The following is a 20,263-nucleotide window of genomic DNA, read 5'->3' as shown; positions in this document are numbered from 1 at the left end:
TGGTGGGCCCGATGGAAAGATATACCGGCAGCCTTCTTAATTGAAGCACATACCTGACATGGCAGCAGAGACCTCAGCCTCAGTCCTGCAGCTCAATATTTTTTTGAAAGGTCAAAACATTTTTAATATTATGTTTTACTCCCTAGGTTGTTAAAAATTATTAATATACCTCAAATATTTCATACTTTATAAATATTGTCTTAAAGTTTGGTGTTATTTTTCAATCAAATCCATAATTTTAATTCTAAACTTGTTAATGTTCATTGAATAATATAAATTGCTAATTGATCATTCTAATTTTTTTGTATTTTCTTGTTAAATATATTTGAAACATCAAATATATATATGAATATACCTTTATTACTATTAACATGTTATTAAGTATTTTACATATAATATTTTAATTTTTAAATAATTTTTATTTATGACGTCATCCAGTTCAACTCCAATCGAACTCGGTTGAACCCATTGACCCCTAATCTCTGAATTCGATCGAGTCGATACCCGGTCCGGTTCTGAAAACATAGCTATTTCATAGGTAAGCTTCCCTTTATTAGCTGACTTGAGTCAATTGTAGCGCTATTTCATAGATATGCTTCCCTTAAATGAGTCTCAGTTTGGTCCTTGGAGAGATAAATGGAGTGAGCGCCACCACTAATAAAGAAGCCAAAATGCCTTTCTACTCAAACTCAATTAAATAATTCTTGAAGAACCTTTTCTTTAAAGTCACCATGCGCTACTCAAACTCAATTCAATTTGATTGTAGCCCTGTCCATAGATAGGTGTCCTTAATGAGTTTTAGTTGGATACTTAAAGAAATAGATAGATTGAGCGCCTTCACAAAGCAAGCAGCCGAAATGCCTCTCTCTATTAGTACTTACAAGAAGCATATAATTTTGGAAAACCTGTCTTTGGGATCGCTACGATTAAAACTCAATTAGGATCCATGGATAACCAACAAACCTCCATGAACAATAATATTACGGAACTGTCTAATATTTTTATTTTTGAAAATCACTGTCGATTTTAGAAAAAAAAATCAAATTTTACAGTTTGTAATTTCTCACATTAACCATGACAAGAAAAATCTCGAATAATTATGTCTCAGTTTAATCCTGCTTTCCACACATATCAATTAAAAAAGAAAGAAAGAAAACGTGTTTATACCCGGTGGACAAAGTCCAATTACATCCGTCCCGATTTTACCAATGCTACTTTTTCCCGAAATAGGCGAAAAAAAAAACCTTAGCACCTATCCATTTACAATCAATGATCAATTCACAACTAGTGAAACTTTTCTCTCGCTTAAAAAATTTTTGAACGAGAGTTTATCCCTCTTTTTTTGTTCTTATTCTCTCTTGTTTTCCTGTCAGCTCTCACATAGAATTCTCTGATTTTGGTTATATATGTTAGATCTACACTTTTCTTATGGATATGGAGCTATTCATGTTACTACTACAATTTCTACTAGTCTAGTACTAATAGAACTGGCCTTTTTGTTGTGCATGGCTACTGCACATTTTGCCATCTCTAGCTATAACTGATGCGAAACGTCCTTTAACTGATGCGAAACGTCCTTTGGCGACATGAGAGTCTATGGAGCATCGTTTGGAAGTTTTAGGAAGTGCGAGGAAAGAGGAAGAAAAAAGCCACGAAATCCTGTTTTCACAAAGGATCCGTGCTAATATGAGGGCTGTGTTGGTAAGGACGGGTAATTTTCTTATAAAAGGTGGTGTGTTCGAATTTCGCTACCGACATGAGAGTTTTGTTGGTGGGCGAATACAAGCATCTCTGTGAGCGGCTTATACCCTGACTCATGGTAGTGACTGGAGTCTAGTTTATACAAATTTTTGTTAAAAAAAAAAAGGAGCCGTGCGTAGATCCATATCTATATAAATCACAAAAGGGATTTTTGGTTAAAAGCCACCCTAAGCCTTTAAACTCTCAATTCCTTTTTTTGTAGATTTTCTATTTATCTTAATTCCTAAAATGTAATGAGTTGATTCAAAATTTTGATTGTAGGCTATGTTCTCATCATTTCAATATTTAAATTATTTCCAAACTCTCAATTCCTTTTTTATAGATTTTCTATTCATTTTGATTCCTAAAATGTAATAAATTGATTTCAAAATCTTGATTGTAGACTATATTCTCATCATTTCAAAATTTCAATTATTTCTAAACTCTCAATTCCATTTTTTTTGTAGATTTTCTTTTTATTTTAATTCCAAAAAATTAATGAGTTAATTTCAAAATCTTGATTGTAGTCTATGTTCTCATCATTTCAAAACTTAAATTGTTTTCAAACTCTCAATTCCTTTTTTGTAGATTGTCTATTTATTTTAATTCCTAAAATGTAATGAATTGATTTCAAAATCGTGATTGTAGACTATATTCTCATTATTTCAAAATTCAAATTCTTCCCAAGCTCTCAATTCCTTTTTTGTAGATTTTTTTTATTTATTTTAATTCCTAAAATGTAATGAGTTGATTTCAAAATCTTGATTATAGACTATATTCTCATCATTTCTAAATTTAAATTATTTCAAATCTTAACACCTTGATGATGCACATGACTTTAACATTTGATAGAAAAAAAGGAGTTTTTTGATCCACATATATTTTTGGTTATGTATTATACTAATCTAAATTACTATTGTGAGTCTTTTTTTCTTTATCTCCAAGATCTACTTTGGTTTCTATATTTATTATTCGTGTTTTCTGATCATGAGATTATTTAGACAAATGCTAGATTTTACATATTACATTTCTATATCTGTACATTTTAGATCAATAGAGATCTTGAATTTGAAATCTTTCACTTACACTAAAAGAAAAGTACGTGAAATAATAAAAATTAAAATGAAACAACATTTTAAACTATTATGATGGAAAGCAACTTATCCAATTATTAGGCTAAAAATGACTAATAAATTTAGTAAATGAAACAACAAATGTACAATTTTTTGATTTTGCTATGGGAAGGAAATTCAATTCCCATTCAAAATAAAAATATAAAATGCAGTCAACCAATGGTCTAATTTTGGTTGCACAAAAAAAAAAAAAGATAGAGCCTTTAACCATTTTTATGTAAGAAGGTTATTTGTGATATGGAATAGTAAACAAAAAAAAAAAAGAGTTTTTCACTAAAAGAAGAACTTAATTCTTATTCTTATGTCAAGTGAAATACCAATACAAGATTATATATTGTTTTTCCTTAAGAAATTTGTGGCAATCTTGAAGTTTATATATGTAATTAGTCTTGATAAATTTAGGGGATGGGAAGGGTGTGGGAAGGGGTGGGAGAGCAAAAAAAAAAGTTGTGATAATTATACATTATATTGCATTGATGACACATTTTTTTTGAAAATTAAACAGTAAAAATAATTTTATCAATTTTTCTATTTTCTGTGCATGCTTCTATTTGTCATACTCTATATCTTGATTAAGAAGTTTGCTCACCTTTATTCACCAATGTTCTATTACTTAAATTGCATATATTTAAAGCATTACATTAATGGTTTACAAATATGAGGAATTGTAAAATCATGGACTATTGAATATTTTTAGGCCAAATAAACAAACAAAAATTTTGAAATTTAAAATGTTAACTTCTTGAAAGAAATCCACTACTGTATGAATTTTATGCCAAAGGTAATAGATATGATCATTAAGAAATGAAATTAAAATTTTGGCAAAATACTTTTTGAATTTTCTGAATGTTGGACATGATGGATGAGAAATGAATTGGCATTTAGCAAACATAATTTGGTTTTGGATCTATTACAATTTGATATGGCATGTTTCAAGTGTTATACCATTTTTTTTTTGGTAATGCATGTTTGTTCTAGGTTGACGGTAGCTAAAAACTGTTTTTTTTTTTTTTTATAAAAAAAAAATTTCAGCAAGGAAAAGGATTGGATTTATAAAGGCAGAAGCAGTAAGGGGTAGCTAAAAAATGTTTAACATTTCATAGGTTAAACTATTGTTTATTAAATTGTTATGTGTTATATATTCCCATAACTATTTATTTATTTTTGATAACATTCTTTATAGCTGTGCATAGCACTGGTTTTTAAACTAGTTCATAGAAGTTTGCAACGGATCCCCTTCCTAGATAAGATTTTAGAAGGTGCTATTTGGATCTACTTCGGGGATCTGTGACTCGCCAAACGGATCCACGAGCGGATCCTTACCTAGTGGATAATTGAAGTTTATATCAGTTTTTAATCATTTTGTTTCCTATTCTAATTAGATGTATTTAGGAGTTTCTTATTAAGTATTTTCCTTATCTCATAGTTTCTTATTCCTTATACATATCTGGTAGTAGTGGTGGGCTTAGTTAAAGCTATTGTATTAACCTACAAATGAATCAAATTAACTGAGTTGTTGGCTTTACCATGTCCCTTGGAGTGGCTTAACTGAGTTGTTTAGGTTCTTGTTGAATCTTGTTATCTTTGGAAGGTTTGATCGACCCTTGATTCTTTCTTATGGATTTAGGGTGTATTTGATAAAAATTGAAGTCTGAAATCTGAAAACTGAATCCATTAATTTATTGAATTGTTAAATATTAAATATAATACATTTGAGTGCATATCACATTTAGTGATAAGTGAATAACTTATCACTTAATTTTGGGAGCAAGTTTTGCCTAGAAAATTCAGTACCACTTAATTAATTCAGATGTTCAATTTTTGGTTCTCAAACAGTCTAAAATATAAATCCATTAAATTTAAATACCGAATTGGGTTATCAAATCGGACCTTAATTTTTTGAACGAATACTATTAAGTCGCTTCTGCTACCACGTCACTGCATCAACAACGTTAGGGTCTATCAGATTTACTGGAGCCAAACCATCTGGTCTATGAACCAGAAACTTAAGCACCCATAAATAAGAACCCTTTAATGGTATATGAACTCAAGAATTAAAGGACAAGCAAAAATCCAATTAGAACCCTCTAATGTATGTATATTCAAGGATTAAGAACAAGCAAATATTCAAGAGACCACCAACATCAGATTTATAGATTATATACTCACGAATAATCAGGAATTTATGTTATATGTATAAATTTTTATATTTATGCAATTGATGGGGAGACACTCCCGCTCTATTTAAGGCAAAAATTCCCCTTCCCCTAACCCACCCCTCCTTCGCTCCAACCCCCTTCCTCCTCTTACACATGGACATGTCTCAGTTACCATCCGTAGCATGGATTGTTAAAATTGCATAGTTTATAAATGAGTTATTTGTTTTGCTGATTTTATGGTCTGCGAAGAAGATTTCTTTCATTTCATATATGATGTATGTAATCGCTGTTACTAGTGCCGACTTCTTTTAAGATCAATGAAAGTTTATTAATCAAAAAAAATTAAAATTCGTAGTTCAAACTCCATATTCACACAATATCATTACAATCATTTACTTACATATCACGATGATTGGTAAGAATATGATCAGTTTAATTCTCTTTTAACGCAAAAACAATACATTTCCTGAAAAACATTGCAATTCCAAGGAGAAAAGCGAGACAACAACTTACCTCCAACCTCCTCCAATTCCAAGGAGATTCACCAAATCTGCACTTAAATGAAAATAGCTCTTCATAGAAATCTCCTTATGTTGAAGATGCAGAAAGATGCATTCAATACAATATAAGTAGACGAATTAGTTAAAGAATTACTTCGCGTATCTAATCTCTATTGATAAATGGAATCCCTTCACATGCTCTCTCTTTATAGCGTTGCTAAACGTGTTAAAATCTTTGGTAATTCATGCTTTAAGTATATATGTATAAGCACCACAATCAGCCTAATAATTAATCATGTACTTTGAGCGTTCAAAAAACGAGCTTAAAAAATGTGGAGCTTAAACTAATGAGCCCCTTCATTATGGGATTCAAATGAAGAGTTGATGCAGATAAAGAAGAGAAAAGTTTGACAAAAATGCCGCCCACTCCTACTTAAAAGGAAAAAGCTTCACCCCAGCTCTCTTTTAGCCTTTTCTTACTGGACATACTTGAATGCAATCCGAGGTTTATAGATGAAAGGTGATTAGAAAACAAAAGTTGTGCTCTTTAACTCTTTCATGTGGACCAATTTGTTGGCCAATGGTGGACTCCATCATCATGGAATTTTTCTTCTTTAGCAAAGGAACACATAAAAGTGAACGTGAGCTTGTGGTAAAATATTCTGATAAAGAACTAGTTATTCTTGAATGGATCTTCGGATTCTGATTTTTTCTTAGCACTTTCTTGGAGGGTTATACAATACAATGCAGAAGTAAATAATTTACTGCCCAAACTGATAGCCTGTGAAAAATGAAAATAGGGGACCACATATAATTAGCTGCTAATTTATGAAAATGGTCATGCCTTGAGAAATTTGCAATTTGATACATAAATCTATATTGGTACTGAATTGGGACGTAAAAACAAAGTTCTTGGAATCAATTTGCCTATCCGAAAAAGAGCAAATTGATAGCAAGACAATATGATTATATATATATACTCAAATAGTGTGACTGACATCCTGCTGATATTTTTATAGCTGTAATCTTATTAACCCATAGGCATGTTAACAATTCAACTTTAAGGAACTTCTTTTTGGCGTTAGCATAAATATTTAAGCCACATTTATGTATGAGTGCATAAAGAATAACAGTGCTCATTCTTTTTGACATTTACCCTTGAAGGTGACACCAAAGTATTGGTAATTCGATCGAGATTATTCTATAATTGTAATATGATTTTACTAGTTTACATTTAATTGTAAACTGTGTCGTTTTCTTCGTAATTGTCGTGTTGTGAGGTCGTTAGAAAGAATCTTTCAGAATTGATCCATGTCAGCAGTTCGTTACATGCAGCCTCAGGCACTAGTATTAGTAGTGCGGCTCTGCACCCGGGAATGGCAATGGCAGACTTTTACTGATTTGTAAGAGAATCCTTGGAGTGAATGGAATAATTCCTCCCTCTCTGCAAGTTCCCTTAACTTCTTCCTTCAGTACCCTCTTTACATTTCTCTCTTTCCACCTTCATCTCATCCCTATTCTGTTGCTCAAGCTGAATTCCAATACTTCGGCCAAGGAGCCATTGGGATCAGCTTGAGTTTGGTGACAGAAGCCCATAATCCAAGACTTCTACCATGGAGCCTTCATCACTAGGAAGAAGGCAGAACAAGAGAAAAATGGAGGAGGTTGGCAATACAAGCACAGATCATTGCCATTGCCATTGCCATTTTTCTAACACCAGATTTCACAAGGGTCGAAAGGTTTTCCCGGTAGTTCAAGTCCCACATGGAGTTTTCAGAAGACCGGCTGATGCTGGCAAGGCTGATGGGTCAGAAATCCAGATTGATCATATTAACTCTCCAAAAGATATTGGAACTACATCAATGGCGGAAGAAAATGTCTCTGGCAGTATTAGACACAAAGAGGATGGGGATCACCACCAAAGAATGCAAAATGAGTTCATCTTAAAGGATCATTCCCAGTTACCCGCTGCTAGTACTGCTTCTACTCAGGGAAAAAAGCTCCCAAAAAATGTTGAGAGGGCCAGGCAGAGAGTGATGGAAATTGTAAGAGAATTCCGAGCTTTTTGTGACCAAATCATGAGGATGGATAAAGAGGATAATTACAAGAGGAAGAGGGTTGATTTCATGGCAGCAAAGATGATTAAAAAGAAATTCTATTACTACCCAGATAAGCCCCTCCTTGGCCCAGTCCCTGGAGTGGAAATTGGAGATGAATTCCACTACAGAATGGAGCTGTACATTTTAGGGCTGCATCGTCCGTCTCAGGGAGGGATTGAGTATGTGCAGGATGGAGGAAGAATTATTGCGACCAGTATCATAGATTCTGGGCTTTACGATAACTACAAGGCAGATCAAGATACGCTTGTATACTGTGGTCAGGAAGGAAATAATGCATGAAGATCAGCAGCTGAAAGGTGGAAACTTGGCATTGCTGAATAGCATAAGGGCAAAGAACCCTGTTAGGGTTATCCGCGGTTGTAAGTTACCAAGGGCCTCCACCACCTACTTCTACGATGGATTGTACACAGTGGAGAAGATGTGGGAAGACAAAGGTCTGCTTGGGAAAAGGGTTTTCAAGTTCAAGCTGGTGAAGATGACCGGACAGGCCAGCCTTTTTACTTCAAGAAACTAAGGTAAGAAGTCTTTGATTAGATGATATTATTGTTTGCTCCCTCTTTTAGCAAATTTAAGGCATGTAATCGAACTTCTAGTCTAACTTTACAGAAAGCAAGATCAATCCTTTGATCTTACTGATTGCTGTCACTATCCCTAGAATTGATTCATCGCCGCATATTTGTCAAATTAGATTTTTATAATATTTACGAGTAATTTTAATCTCAAAAAAATGGCTTAATTCCTTTGTTTTTTTGCAAATAATTCTTGACTTTCTAATTCTCTATGCGCGTTCTATGATGTACATACTTTTTTACTTTTGGTAAGTGCCATGATGTCAATATTTGCTTTTATCGTATTTCCACGCGTCCTTATTTGAGGAAAGTTCGTGTTCAATCTCCGTTATCGAGCTATGCGCTTCTCCTTCCAGGATTAACGTTTGATTTACAGATAGAATCATCGTTTTTAGCAGTTATTAGAATCCATTGAATGCTGTTAAACTCTTGCAAAAGGTCAGTTATCTACAGGGAAATCACCGTTTGATTGCCATTTGATAGCCATTTCCATCTTTGACAGGGTTAAAGATATGGAAAGATGAAGGAGCGCCTGGAAACACCGATTTCGAGTTCAAGTTGGCAAAAATCCCCGAACCACTCACAGTCTTTTTTCCTTGACGAAATTAAAGTAATCTAAGTTAGATAGAATATAATGTATGCAGTCTAGTAGTGGTAGAGGAGTGTGTGTGTGTGTGCGTATATATAGTGGCTTTTCAATACACAAAACTTTGCTCATGATCACAAGACTGCATGTTTCATGTTCTAAGTTATCAGCATACAACATGAATGGCTGCTATTTACCAAAGGTAACAAAAATTTTAGGCATTCAAGGAAAATAGAAACAAAAATAAGTAGCTTGTTCATAAGATACAACCATTTTCCAGTTACAAATTAACTCATTTTGCTAATTAATGCATTTCCTTTTTCCTTTCAGAATTGCACTACGAGTTTCATATGTCAAACATATTCTCCACCCTAAGAAACTCCTAAATTTTGACGCGCACAATTAATTTCTTTATTGAGTTGCACTGAACGAAATTTTATTCTTTTCATCGCCTTAAAATCTTGCTTGTTAGCACAAAAAATCACATAACAGAAATAATAATAAAATCTGTAAATCTGATTAGATAATATTGGCATATTAAATCAAGCCTAAAAAATAGAAATTTCCATATAATAATTTAGCAGCCTTTTAGTCAAATTAGGATTTTAGCAATTATAGTGGAGTTAAGTTATGGTTGTTTTATTGTTGAGGAATTAGAATTACAATAGTTTTTATTATTTGTTTTCTTATTTAAGGACTTGAAATCCTAAATTTTGTTTCCTCCTATGCCTTTCTTACTATTCACTGTTTGTAAGAATTTAATATCACTTCTACTCCGTGATTTTTTGTGCTAACAAAGTGGTATCAGAATAAAGTGGTATCAGAGCCCTAGGTTCAAGAGTTTGATCCTGGGGTGTTTATAGAGTGATGCAGATACGGGGGTCAACTCTTTGGTCAACATTGGTGGTCCGATGACAAGATCAAAATCTAAGAGGGTGAAGGAAGCTTTACGAGTCTTGATCATTCACCATACAAGCAAGGAGCAAGCTAAGTTAAAATATTTGGTGGACCATGAAATCACCTTGTTCACTTGTACATTTGAAGTGAAAGAATGATCTCATACTTGTTAGCTTAGTTAGTAGTTATTTTAAAACTGCCTAGTTTAGTAGCTTGTTAATCGCACAAAGGACATGTTGTCCTCTAGTTTTAGTCCTTAAGTATCTAGTTGGTCATAAGCTTGCTTTAGTCAAGCACCAATGTTATTATTTGTGTTAAGTTGATTAGGGTTTTCCTAAGTTGCACTTGGACTTGGGCCGAGTTTAGCAAGGGAAATTCCAAGTCGGATTAGGTTTTGTTGGCAGCTTAGTTTAGGTCTTTTACACGCCTATATAAGGCTTTTGTCTTTCGGAAATTAGGGATGAAAAATTACAACCAGAAATCGTGAGTATTTTTCCTTCAAGTTCTTGATCGAACTTACTCTTGAATTCTTGAGTTCATAGATTAGGATTCAAATCAAACTTTATCGATTAGTTTGTTCTCTAGTTGTGGTGTCTCTTCATCCATCATCATTTGCTTAAGGTTACTGATTACCTTCGTGTGTTAGAGATCTTGAGTTCATGAGAACAATTGAGTTCAATTTCTGTTGGGAGAAAAGGTCCAACTCTAATATTACCGAGTTGGGAGGTTCTAGGATAGTTTTCCCCTAGGGTTGTTCATCAGTTGGTATCAGAGCATCAGGTTAATTTTCTTTCAATTGAAGTTGTTCATATCTTGTTAGTTTGTGTCTTTTGTTTAAAAAAAAAAAAAAAAAATACTGTAGCACATACTGTTCATCATACTGTAGCATACTGTTCATGTTATTGTTAATCGTTACTGTTCATCCGAGTAAAAAAAAAACATTCTTGTTTGTTTCTATTTCTTGCTGTCCAACTTAGGGTTTCTAGTTTATGTGTCACGTATCTTTCAATTCTTGATTGTTAATTGCTGAGAATTTTGTTTGCAATATCCGCTATCAGTTCTTGAAATTCTTGAAATCAATCTTGAAGTTCTTGACATTCTTGAATATCTTGATTGTGTGAACTATAACTTGAGATTGTTGAACCAAGATATCGTGAATCTTGGAGTTCTTGTACAAAACAAAAAGAAAAAAAATCGTTTCCAAATTCGAATTGTTGTTGGTTTCCAAATTCTTGTTGGATTAAGGTTGAAAGTTGTTAATTGGAAAGTCTCAATCATATCCAAAGAAAGATTCCAAATCTTAATTGAAAAGGACTTCCAAAATCTGATAAGATTAAATTTCTATATTTGGAAAGGATGGACCGAGTGTGAACGCATCTGTTCATACCTACCAATCCTTACCCTTGTGTATGCACACCTTAAACAACCTAAACTTTTCATTTTTCACCCCTTCAATCCACTTTTTACCACCGAAAAACCACCTACCACACGTGACATTACCCCTAAACACCTACCTAACAGCAAACTAAATTTTTAAGCAAGACAAGGTACGAATTCTAGGATTTTTAGGATTTGCAAAATTTTGCTTTGTGTCTTATTACTTGCTTATAGGGCAATTAATAATTTCTTGAAATTCTGGTATATCGGATTACTCCAACTCTTTGGAATCAAGGTGAATTAACTAACCTATTGTACATCCAGAGTCACTACTCCAGTACTTAAAATTGCGTCTTCACTATTTGAGTCGAATTTCCAGTTTTCTAGGAGTTATTAGTGTCACATTTTTTTACTCATTCAATTTTTTGTTAAGTCTTGAGTTGTTTGGTTTGAATTCTTAATTCTGAAATTTTTGAGAGTTTGAGTTTTCTTTAAGAATTTTGAGAAGGAAAATTGGGAGTGAGTGTGTTTTCCTTGAGTGATTCAAGAGTGCTTTGCAAGGTAGATTAGGATATACTTGTTTTGCAGGTTTGACAATATGTCTCAAGAGTGGAATATACCTGAGCCACTTGAGGCAGACGTGTCAAACAAACTGGTGCTCCAAACTCTTCGAAAACGAGCGAAGAGACATGAATTTGTGATGATACAATTATCCGACAGGTTAGCTACCATTGAGATGCGAGGTACCGGAGATACACACAATAGAGTTTCGAGTGTTCAGAATGATGATCATTATGCAGATGATGAGGGATATCAATTTAACACCTCATTTCGATCAAGAAAAAACCAAAGGGGAGCAAGGGAAGGTTGAGACTGACCTAGGAGAACCGATGACAATCTTGGTTCCATCAATACCAAGATGCCTACCTTTCATGGGAAAAATAATCTTGAAACTTACTTGGATTGGGTTAGACGAGTCGAGCAAGTGTTTGAAATTCACAATTACTCTTAAGAGAAAAAGGTGAAACTTGCAGTTGTTGAATTTCAAGATTATGCATCTATTTGGTGGGAGCAAGTGTGTGCCACAAGGAGAAGAAATAGGGAACAATCGATTGACACTTGGACTGAAATGAAGCAAGTGAGGAGGAAACGATTTATACCCTTCCATTATACTACGGACTTGTACAATCAGCTCCAACGACTCACTCAAGGGTCTAATTCGATTGATGAGTACTACAAGCAAATGGAAGTAGCGATGATAAGGGCCAATGTACAAGAGCATCCAGAAGCAACCATGGCGAGATTCCTTAATGGATTAAATTCTGAAATCAGGAAGAAAGTTGAGCTTCAAGATCACTTTGCACTTTAACAAATGGTTTCTTATGCAGAGAAGGTGGAAAAGCAAACCTTGCCTATAAAAACACCTAGTTGCCAAACCACTACATTCTCTTTCACTCCTTGGAGAAGAAATCAATTGCCAACATCCAATATTTGGCCAAGACAAGATAATAGAGAAAGGAAAAACAAGTGGATTGAACAAATTTCCAATCCAAGTGTAACTTCTTTTAAACCAGCCCCACGGCCGACTCTTCTAGAGGCAAATGCATCTACCAACCAGCCAAAAGCATGTTTCAAATGCAAGGGAATTGGCCACCTCATGGCTTAATACCCTAACCAAAACATCATGTACATGAATAAAGATGGAGTGTGACAAAGCGAAGAAGATGAGAAGTACGCTGATATGCCATCGTTTGAAAAAGAAGAAAAGGATGATGACATGGTTGAAATAGAAAAGGACCCCATAGCTCGAGCTATAGTGACTATGAGAGTGCTTATACACAAGCTTAAGAAGATGATCTCCAACAGACCAACATCTTTCATACGAGATGCAAAATTGGAGATGAGATATGTCTTATGATCATTGATAGTGACTATTATACTAATTGTGTAGCTGCCGATTTTGTTGAGCAAAAGCGCATTCTATGGACTTACCACCCTAAACCCTATAGTTTGTTTTGGTTAAATGATGGGGGGGGGGAAGTCAAGGTGATCAAATAAGTTTTAATTGTTTTTTCTATTGGTCCATCCAAGGACCGAATTTTATGCGATGTAATTCCTATGCATGCTAGTCATGTCTTATTGGGGCGTCCCTAGGAGTATAATAAACAGGTTGATCATATTGGATTCACTAATAAGTATAAGTTCATTATGGACAATCTCAAAATCGCTCTTTCACCCTTGACACCTACACAAGTGTATGAAAAACAATTACATCTAAGAAAAGAGAGAGAGAAAATGCAGTCGAGAGAGGCAAAGAAAAAACCGAATGCGAGAGAGAATAAGGGGAAAAAGAAAGTAGAGGCCGAGTTGAGTGAAAAAGAAAATTCGAGTGGAAAAAGATTCAGTAAGGCCGAGAGTTTGAAAGTGAAAAAAAAAGAACTTTTATGCAAGTATGCGTGAGATAGATAGGGTTTTGAATGTACAAAGTCTTCTCATAGTACTTATGTACAGGGAAACTGATTATTTTTCTTTTTACACACTAGGCATAACCGATTCTCTTCCTAGTGCAATCTATCATCTTTTGCAGGAATTCAAGGATATGTTTCGGGAGGAACTATCGAAAGGATTACCTCCAATTCGAGGTATTGAACATCAAATCGACTTTGTTCCTAGAGCAATTCAACCAAATCGACCAACTTATAGAGCAAATCCGGAGAAAATAAAGGAAATCCTAAGGCAAGTCGATTCCATCCTTGAAAAGGAACAGGTTCGTGAATCTCTTAGTCCTTGTGCAGTTTTAGTCATTTTAGTGCCTAAGAAAGAAGGGACTTGGAGAATGTGTACAGATTGTCATGCAATTAATAAACTTACTGTTAAGTATCGTCATCCTATTCCTAGGTTAGATGATATGTTAGAAGAATTGTGTGGAGCAATCATTTTCACTAAAATTGATTTAAAATCTGGTTATCATCAAATAAGGATAAAGGAAGGAGATGAATGAAAAACTGCTTTCAAAACAAAGTATGGTCTTTATGAGTGACTTATGATGCCTTTTAGTTTAACAAATGCTCCAAGTACTTTCATGAGATTAATAAACCATGTTTTAAATGGACTTGTCACTACAATTGATCAAATTTTTTAAATTACTTTTCATTCGAATATCAATAAGTTGATCAAGTTCGTCAGGTATTGTATAGTGCTACTCTAGAGGATGCATTCTCATTCTAGGCCAACCCTTGGCACAAAAAGGGCTCCCCCAATAGGACATATATTCGAATTACTTTAATTTTTACTAACTCACATCCTTTTCTTTTTTTTTTTCTTTTTGTCAACAGTTAATCAAGAGGGAAGTTTAAAAAGGATTTTTTAAATTTTCAGGTAATTGTAAACATAGTTAAACGAAGAAGCTCCATCATTACACGACCACGTAGTCAAGTTTTGAAAAATAGTGTAAACATAAGTCCACATCCTGAATCGTCCGATAGATTTGCAATGACGCCATCAGCTGACCTTGCAAATCTGGGAGTTCAACTGAACGAAGTGTTAAAAAAATTCAATGAGTTAAACATTAGAAAGAAAGCTAAACATCTAAAAAACAAACTTTTAAAATAATCCAAAATTGAATTTAACTTTAAAAAAAATACACGTGACATGCATTCAGACTAGTAGAACTACTTTCAATAAAAAAATATTAAACCTTTTTATACTATCTATACAATATATAAAGTTAAAGATTATGAGCATTATCATTTAGTGTTTACACATGTTTAGTATTTTCTAAACTTTCATTTATACCCTTATTATTAAGAGCATATAATTTTTCCCCAGAGTAAAAACTATATTTTCAAGGATAGTTGTGTCAATTAATTAATTGCACACCCTCCTGTTTTAAAATATGAACTAAAATTATGTCAGTAATTGGCCAATTGAAATTAATTACCAAATAACTAATCGCCACATCATAAATATTCTTTACAAAACTTAATTTTCATGAATAATATTTTTACAAAAGACCATAATTTTGATTAATTTCACAGACCTAGAATGTATCTTATGCACTAATATAATATTAAGTACCAATCGTTCATTGATTTTTCTTTTTCTTTACTAACAATTGGTCATTGATTCATTTTGCATACTCTCAAAACATTAAGTTAAAAACAAAACTCAGTTTGAGAATGGCATCGCATATTTCATGAATCTTCACGAAAAATTTATATACCATCAATCAAGTTTAGCACAAGTCAATTTATTTCGTGTACTTAGAAGGCATTAGGTAATCTGGTTCCTTAAGGAATGAGTTTCAAAACTATTCATAGTGATACTTATCATTTGATTAAGGCTAATTGGAATGAGCTAATGAATATCGTAAGCTCATTGTTTGATTGACTATTATTTTAATGGGGAATCAATATTTATTCACCAATGTAATTGATGTTTTTAATTAACAATAAAAATTTAACAAATACTAGAAGAAATTAAGAGAGTAAAGAAAATTTAGAAAAAAAAGAATAGGAAAAAGAAAAAAAATGTAAACCTATATCTATATTTTTAGTTATAAAACACTCTATGGGATTCAACAAAAAAAATAAAATCCATTGCTATTAACTAATAAATAATACTTAGTGAATGTAGGTGTATTGTTATTATAATAGAATATTTGAAAAAGTTTACGTGACAATAAATTATTGGATACTTAAAAAAGCATTAAATCAGAAGGAAAGTGGCATCTTTGTTCCTCCGTCAAGACGGGCTTTATTTTAGGGAAGTTCTAAAATTAAACTGTGGGCCTCTTGTTCATTATCCGTTCTAGCCTGCCTTCAGTTACAATTTTCATTTTTGTCTATTATCCGGCCCACCTAGCTGTGTTGTCCTATTCCTATTACTTCTAGCCACTGTGCAGAGATGACTCAGCTTTGCGCCATAAAAGCAATCCAAGATAGGTGTAGCACCAAATTGTAGTATTTTAGATTATACCCCGGGGCCCAAGAAGAATCCATCTTATGAGTCAGGGGCTAAAAGAATACAAAATATTAGGAACCAAGGAAGTTCGTTTATATATACATCGCGGATTCGCAGCCCCTCGAAATCGCTCTTAAAGCAAATCCAAAGAATTAGGGTTTGTTTGCTCTTCAGTTGGCTTCGGGAAAGTTTCTTTCCTGCGACGAAGAACTTGGAGTTTATCAACCAGCGGCGGAGGATCGAGGAATCGACGGAGAAGAAGTAGCGGACAAAGACGCCGACCAAGGAAAGTCATCCTCTTCCAGCGAAATGTCATCCCTAAACCGGGATGGACTTCAGTTTGACGACCTCGACGCCAATTACGAGTCCGAAGAGGATTACGAGTACGTGCGCAGCACCGAGTCCGACGAGGCCGATTCTGACAGGTCCGAATCCGAGCCCGAGGGGTCGGGGTCAGGGTCCGAGTCCGAGTCCGAGTCCGACTGGTCCGAACACCACGCTTTCCTGTTCGACCCTTTTTTGGATGAATGGTCTATAAAAAATGAGGAAGAATTGGAGAAATATTATGATGTGGTATACAATTTCGTACCTTTTTTCTTTATGACACATCCATACAATCTGTTGAATCCAGAGCTTATAAATGCCTATATACATACACACAATTGCACATTTACAATTGCACAGGTATTTAATTTGGAGAAAACAAGAGGCCGTTTTTTTAACTGTCTTGAAGACTTGAAGACTGGTGGCGTTTTCTACAGATCTGTTAAGAACAGGGTGAATACTGCTGTTATTCACTATAACAAGAAAAATGTATGTACGCTTTTTGCCTTTTTTTTGTCTGTTTATTCGTTTTGGTTATGTTAATCTTCTTCTTCTTCCTCCGCTGTTTTTTTAACTATGATTTTTTGAAAAAAATTATTAAATTGGCAGCAAACTGGCTTTAGAGCAGGCAAGATTTTGAATTGCGTTCTCAATGCAGCTGGGGGTGCTAAGCTTTATTTGACCTTTGTGGCCAAGGATTTCAATACTGGTGATGTGCGGGAATTCCAAGCGTGTGTGTATGAATCTGCTGCTGGGGGTGATAGGAGAGTCAACCTTTGCAGGCTTAAAATTCCTAAGGTACCATCGTAGCTTTATATTGATCTTTTTCGGCTTCTATGGTGTGGATGTGTTGTTTGTCCATTTTGTTACTTTCTTGCCTTGGTTGCCACTAATGGCTGTGCATTGCCTGCTGGATGGAAAACAGTAAGTAGTTGGCCTAGGTGTTAATTATGTTTCTTATAGTAAAAAGAAAACTTTTTGGTTTTCACCAGATATATTGGCAAAAAATGAGTTGTACCGTAGTAGAGATTGTGACATAAATCTGCAACTTGCCCTGGATTTTGGAGTTGTCAATATTGACAATGCTTCTGGCATTTGGTTGCAGCAAGTAAGTTTGGAGTCCTAAGCATGTACTGGGTGGAGTGTGGAGTCCTAAGCAGAATCTTTTAGTTGTTGAATTCAGATTTGGTTTCATTACTGAAGATGCATGGTTGGCCTATAAACACAGGATTTGTCTCATATGGACTGATGAAAATATTATGTATAGTTTTGGATTAAACAGTAGTGTCATAATCTGTTAAAAAAAAAAAGAAATAAGCTTTAGATTAAACGGTAGTGTCATAATTGGATATAACAACAAAAGCTTGAAAGATTCACTGACTTTTAGGGCTGCAAAGATCCCATAGCAAAGGCTGGTTTCAATTTTTGGTAAGCTCATCCTCAGCTCACCAAATGGGGCTTGAATTTTAAAGGAGCTGAGCTGAGATTTTCTCATGATTGGAAACCGTGGTACACAAGTCTTTTTACCGTAATAGGGTTTGTAGTTACACCACTCCACTAATTTCACTCTTTCCACCTTTCACCTTAACTTAATCCGCTGTTTTCTCGTTCTCTTTCGTCTCCATTCTCGATACTCTTATACCCACGAGTCCATCACTCACTAACCCTTCATTGCCACCTACCAATACCACCTAGACTTCTACCTGCTAGTTGCAACCAATTCTTATTATTAACGCTATGCTCCTAATTTCTTCCTTCAACCAGCCTGGAGCCGCCGCCGCCGCCGCCGCCGCCGCCGCCACCACCACCCATTGCAGACTGACACGATTTTGGTAGTTTTTTTTCCTCTGCATATTGCTAATTTCACTTTTTTTTGGCCCTTTTTTGGTTTCTGCTGTTGTCTATTAACTGCACTTGGGTTTCCCTCGTAAAAAGTGGGGGAAAAAGAAATAAGATGTGCAAAAGATACGAGCCCTTGTTGTTTATCAAGTTTAATAACTGGCCTCTGTCAGGGAGTGGAGACTGCTAAATTAAATTGTCAGGGCAATAACTAATCGAATACTTGGTATAATGTGGGCACGCTGCCTAAGGATTGGAGTTTGGACCGTCTCAATTGGTCTTAAGGTTTTAAGTTGTAAACCAATTAGATTGACATGTTTTAATCGGCCTGATCACAACATGGTAAATGAATCATATTCTGATTCTGGTTCTCATTCTGATACGGTGTAAATTAACAGATGGTTGGCTCATGATAGCTGATTTACTGATTGTTTGGTTGAGCAGAACATGTTGTTATGGTGTGGTTATTCAACTAGAAAGCCCTTGAAATAGTTGTTGCACATGATTCTTACAGATATCGGTGGCCGTATAGGCTCATTCCATGTCTGCTGCAAAAATGAGATGATCATTCTCCCCCCCCCCACCCTAGATGAGATATTTCTAGTTTAGTATGATTTAACCATTGTTATTTCAGTTAAAGGTAAAACTAGTGGTGGTTGTTTATCTTCATTTTTGTGGGGATTTTTCAATGTTTTCTAGTGCCTTATTTGTTCCAATTTTTTTGGTGTAGGAACCATGCGAGGGTGATGGCAAATGCATTTGAAGGAGGAGGAATTTCATGATTGACTTGGGAATTGAGTGGATGCCACTGTGTGTGGAGATTTGAATCTTTGCTGAAATCACTTGGGAATATTGTCTTAGATGCTGAAATTACTTTGTTGCTGGCTGCTGATTTGGTTTTTGTTGGTGTGGTCGTTGACTCAAAAGACTTTGTTGATGATTTGGTCTTTTTGTTTTATGTCTGCGTTTGAGTTTGTTGGGATGGTCGTCTACCATGTGGTTGCTGAGTTTTATTTGTATTAAATGAGATTGTTAATTGTGTAATTAAAGAAGGTATGGAAGCTTACTATCTGGGAACTCGAGACTCGCTACTAGGTGAAACCTCCTTAATGCTGATAGCGGAAGTGGGTCCAACGGCAACCTCTTGTAATCCCTCATCAGCCTCTTAGTTGTCCGACATTGATGGGGCTAGGGATTGGTTGGACAGAGTCCTGGGAGTGGATGATGGTGTGTAGCTTATAAATTGAACCCTGTTTTAGGTTGAAAATTTTGTTTGACTAGAGTAGATGATTGGTATCTTTGGAAAAGTTACCTTGCGTGGTCTGGGTGGTAATTTTGAACTTTGTAGTGACCTACAGATTCCACACTTGGATAGAATTGGTTGTAACCTCATACGTCCTGAAAAGATAGGGTGGAGTGAAAAACTACGAGTAATTGTGACTCAGTTGGGTTTGCTACTGAACTAAGGCACACTTAGATATGTTTTTAAGTTTGCTTGACGATTATGATAGCTGTAAGGTGACAGTAGCTTTTAGATATGCAGATCTTGTCTCTGTACCTCCAGCTGGAGTTAGTGTCCAAGGAAGTTCGTGGACAGGAAGAGACGCGGATCATTAGGTACAAAAATTTATGCATAGGACGCTCTACGAACACGAACCATGAGTTTTACTAGAAGGTATAATCTCAGTAGAGTTTAGCTATGTCATATAGCTTAAGTGGTAGTAAACTCCTTTAAAGCCCTCTCAAAATCAGTTTGCCCCTAATGTTGGGTGTCAAAACCACTTTGCCTTCTTTTGTCACTTAAAAGCAATGCATGACCGTTACAAATTATTAAACTCTAAAGTGTCCCACTTTCTACCAGTGAGAGTTTTTGGACAAAAACCACCCTGTCCTAATTAATCCCTTGTTCATATATAAACTAGGAGGGGATCACCGCGCAAATGCGCGGTGGACAGTTCTAAAATTTACATGCCCAATTATGCCCTTTTTACAAAATGTCTGTAATGCAATCAAGGATCAAAAAAATGAACGGTGTGAAATTTTAATCTTACCTAATT

General features: G+C 34.9%; 1 protein-coding gene across 2 annotated transcripts; it reads left to right on the top strand.

Moving 5' to 3' along the window:
• The first annotated feature begins 16,012 nt into the window (after positions 1 to 16,012).
• Positions 16,013 to 19,283, top strand: LOC113690799 (uncharacterized). 2 transcript variants are annotated; one of them, XM_072050948.1, is made up of 5 exons: positions 16,013 to 16,616; positions 16,728 to 16,856; positions 16,977 to 17,165; positions 18,132 to 18,199; positions 18,937 to 19,283. In XM_072050948.1, exons 1-5 carry the CDS (start codon positions 16,353 to 16,355, stop codon positions 18,986 to 18,988), a joined length of 702 nt encoding a protein of 233 aa, XP_071907049.1. In that variant the 5' UTR covers positions 16,013 to 16,352; the 3' UTR covers positions 18,989 to 19,283. The 2 variants fall into 2 exon arrangements, with proteins under 2 accessions (XP_071907049.1, XP_027064677.1); XM_027208876.2 differs by lacking the exon at positions 18,132 to 18,199 and having other exon boundaries at positions 16,025 to 16,616.
• Positions 19,284 to 20,263: the final 980 nt, after the last annotated feature.

Source organism: Coffea arabica, chromosome 5c (assembly GCF_036785885.1).
Source record: "Coffea arabica cultivar ET-39 chromosome 5c, Coffea Arabica ET-39 HiFi, whole genome shotgun sequence".
Taxonomy (NCBI): Eukaryota; Viridiplantae; Streptophyta; class Magnoliopsida; order Gentianales; family Rubiaceae; genus Coffea; species Coffea arabica.
This window is presented reverse-complemented; position numbering and strand designations above follow the sequence as displayed.

Bases quoted from the DNA above. Each gene is read 5' to 3' on its own strand.
- LOC113690799 (XM_072050948.1), top strand. From the start codon at position 16,353: ATGTCATCCCTAAACCGGGATGGACTTCAGTTTGACGACCTCGACGCC. The intron at 16,617-16,727 runs GTATACAATTTC...ACAATTGCACAG, and splicing joins TGGAGAAATATTATGATGTG to GTATTTAATTTGGAGAAAAC. The intron at 16,857-16,976 runs GTATGTACGCTT...TTAAATTGGCAG, and splicing joins TTCACTATAACAAGAAAAAT to CAAACTGGCTTTAGAGCAGG.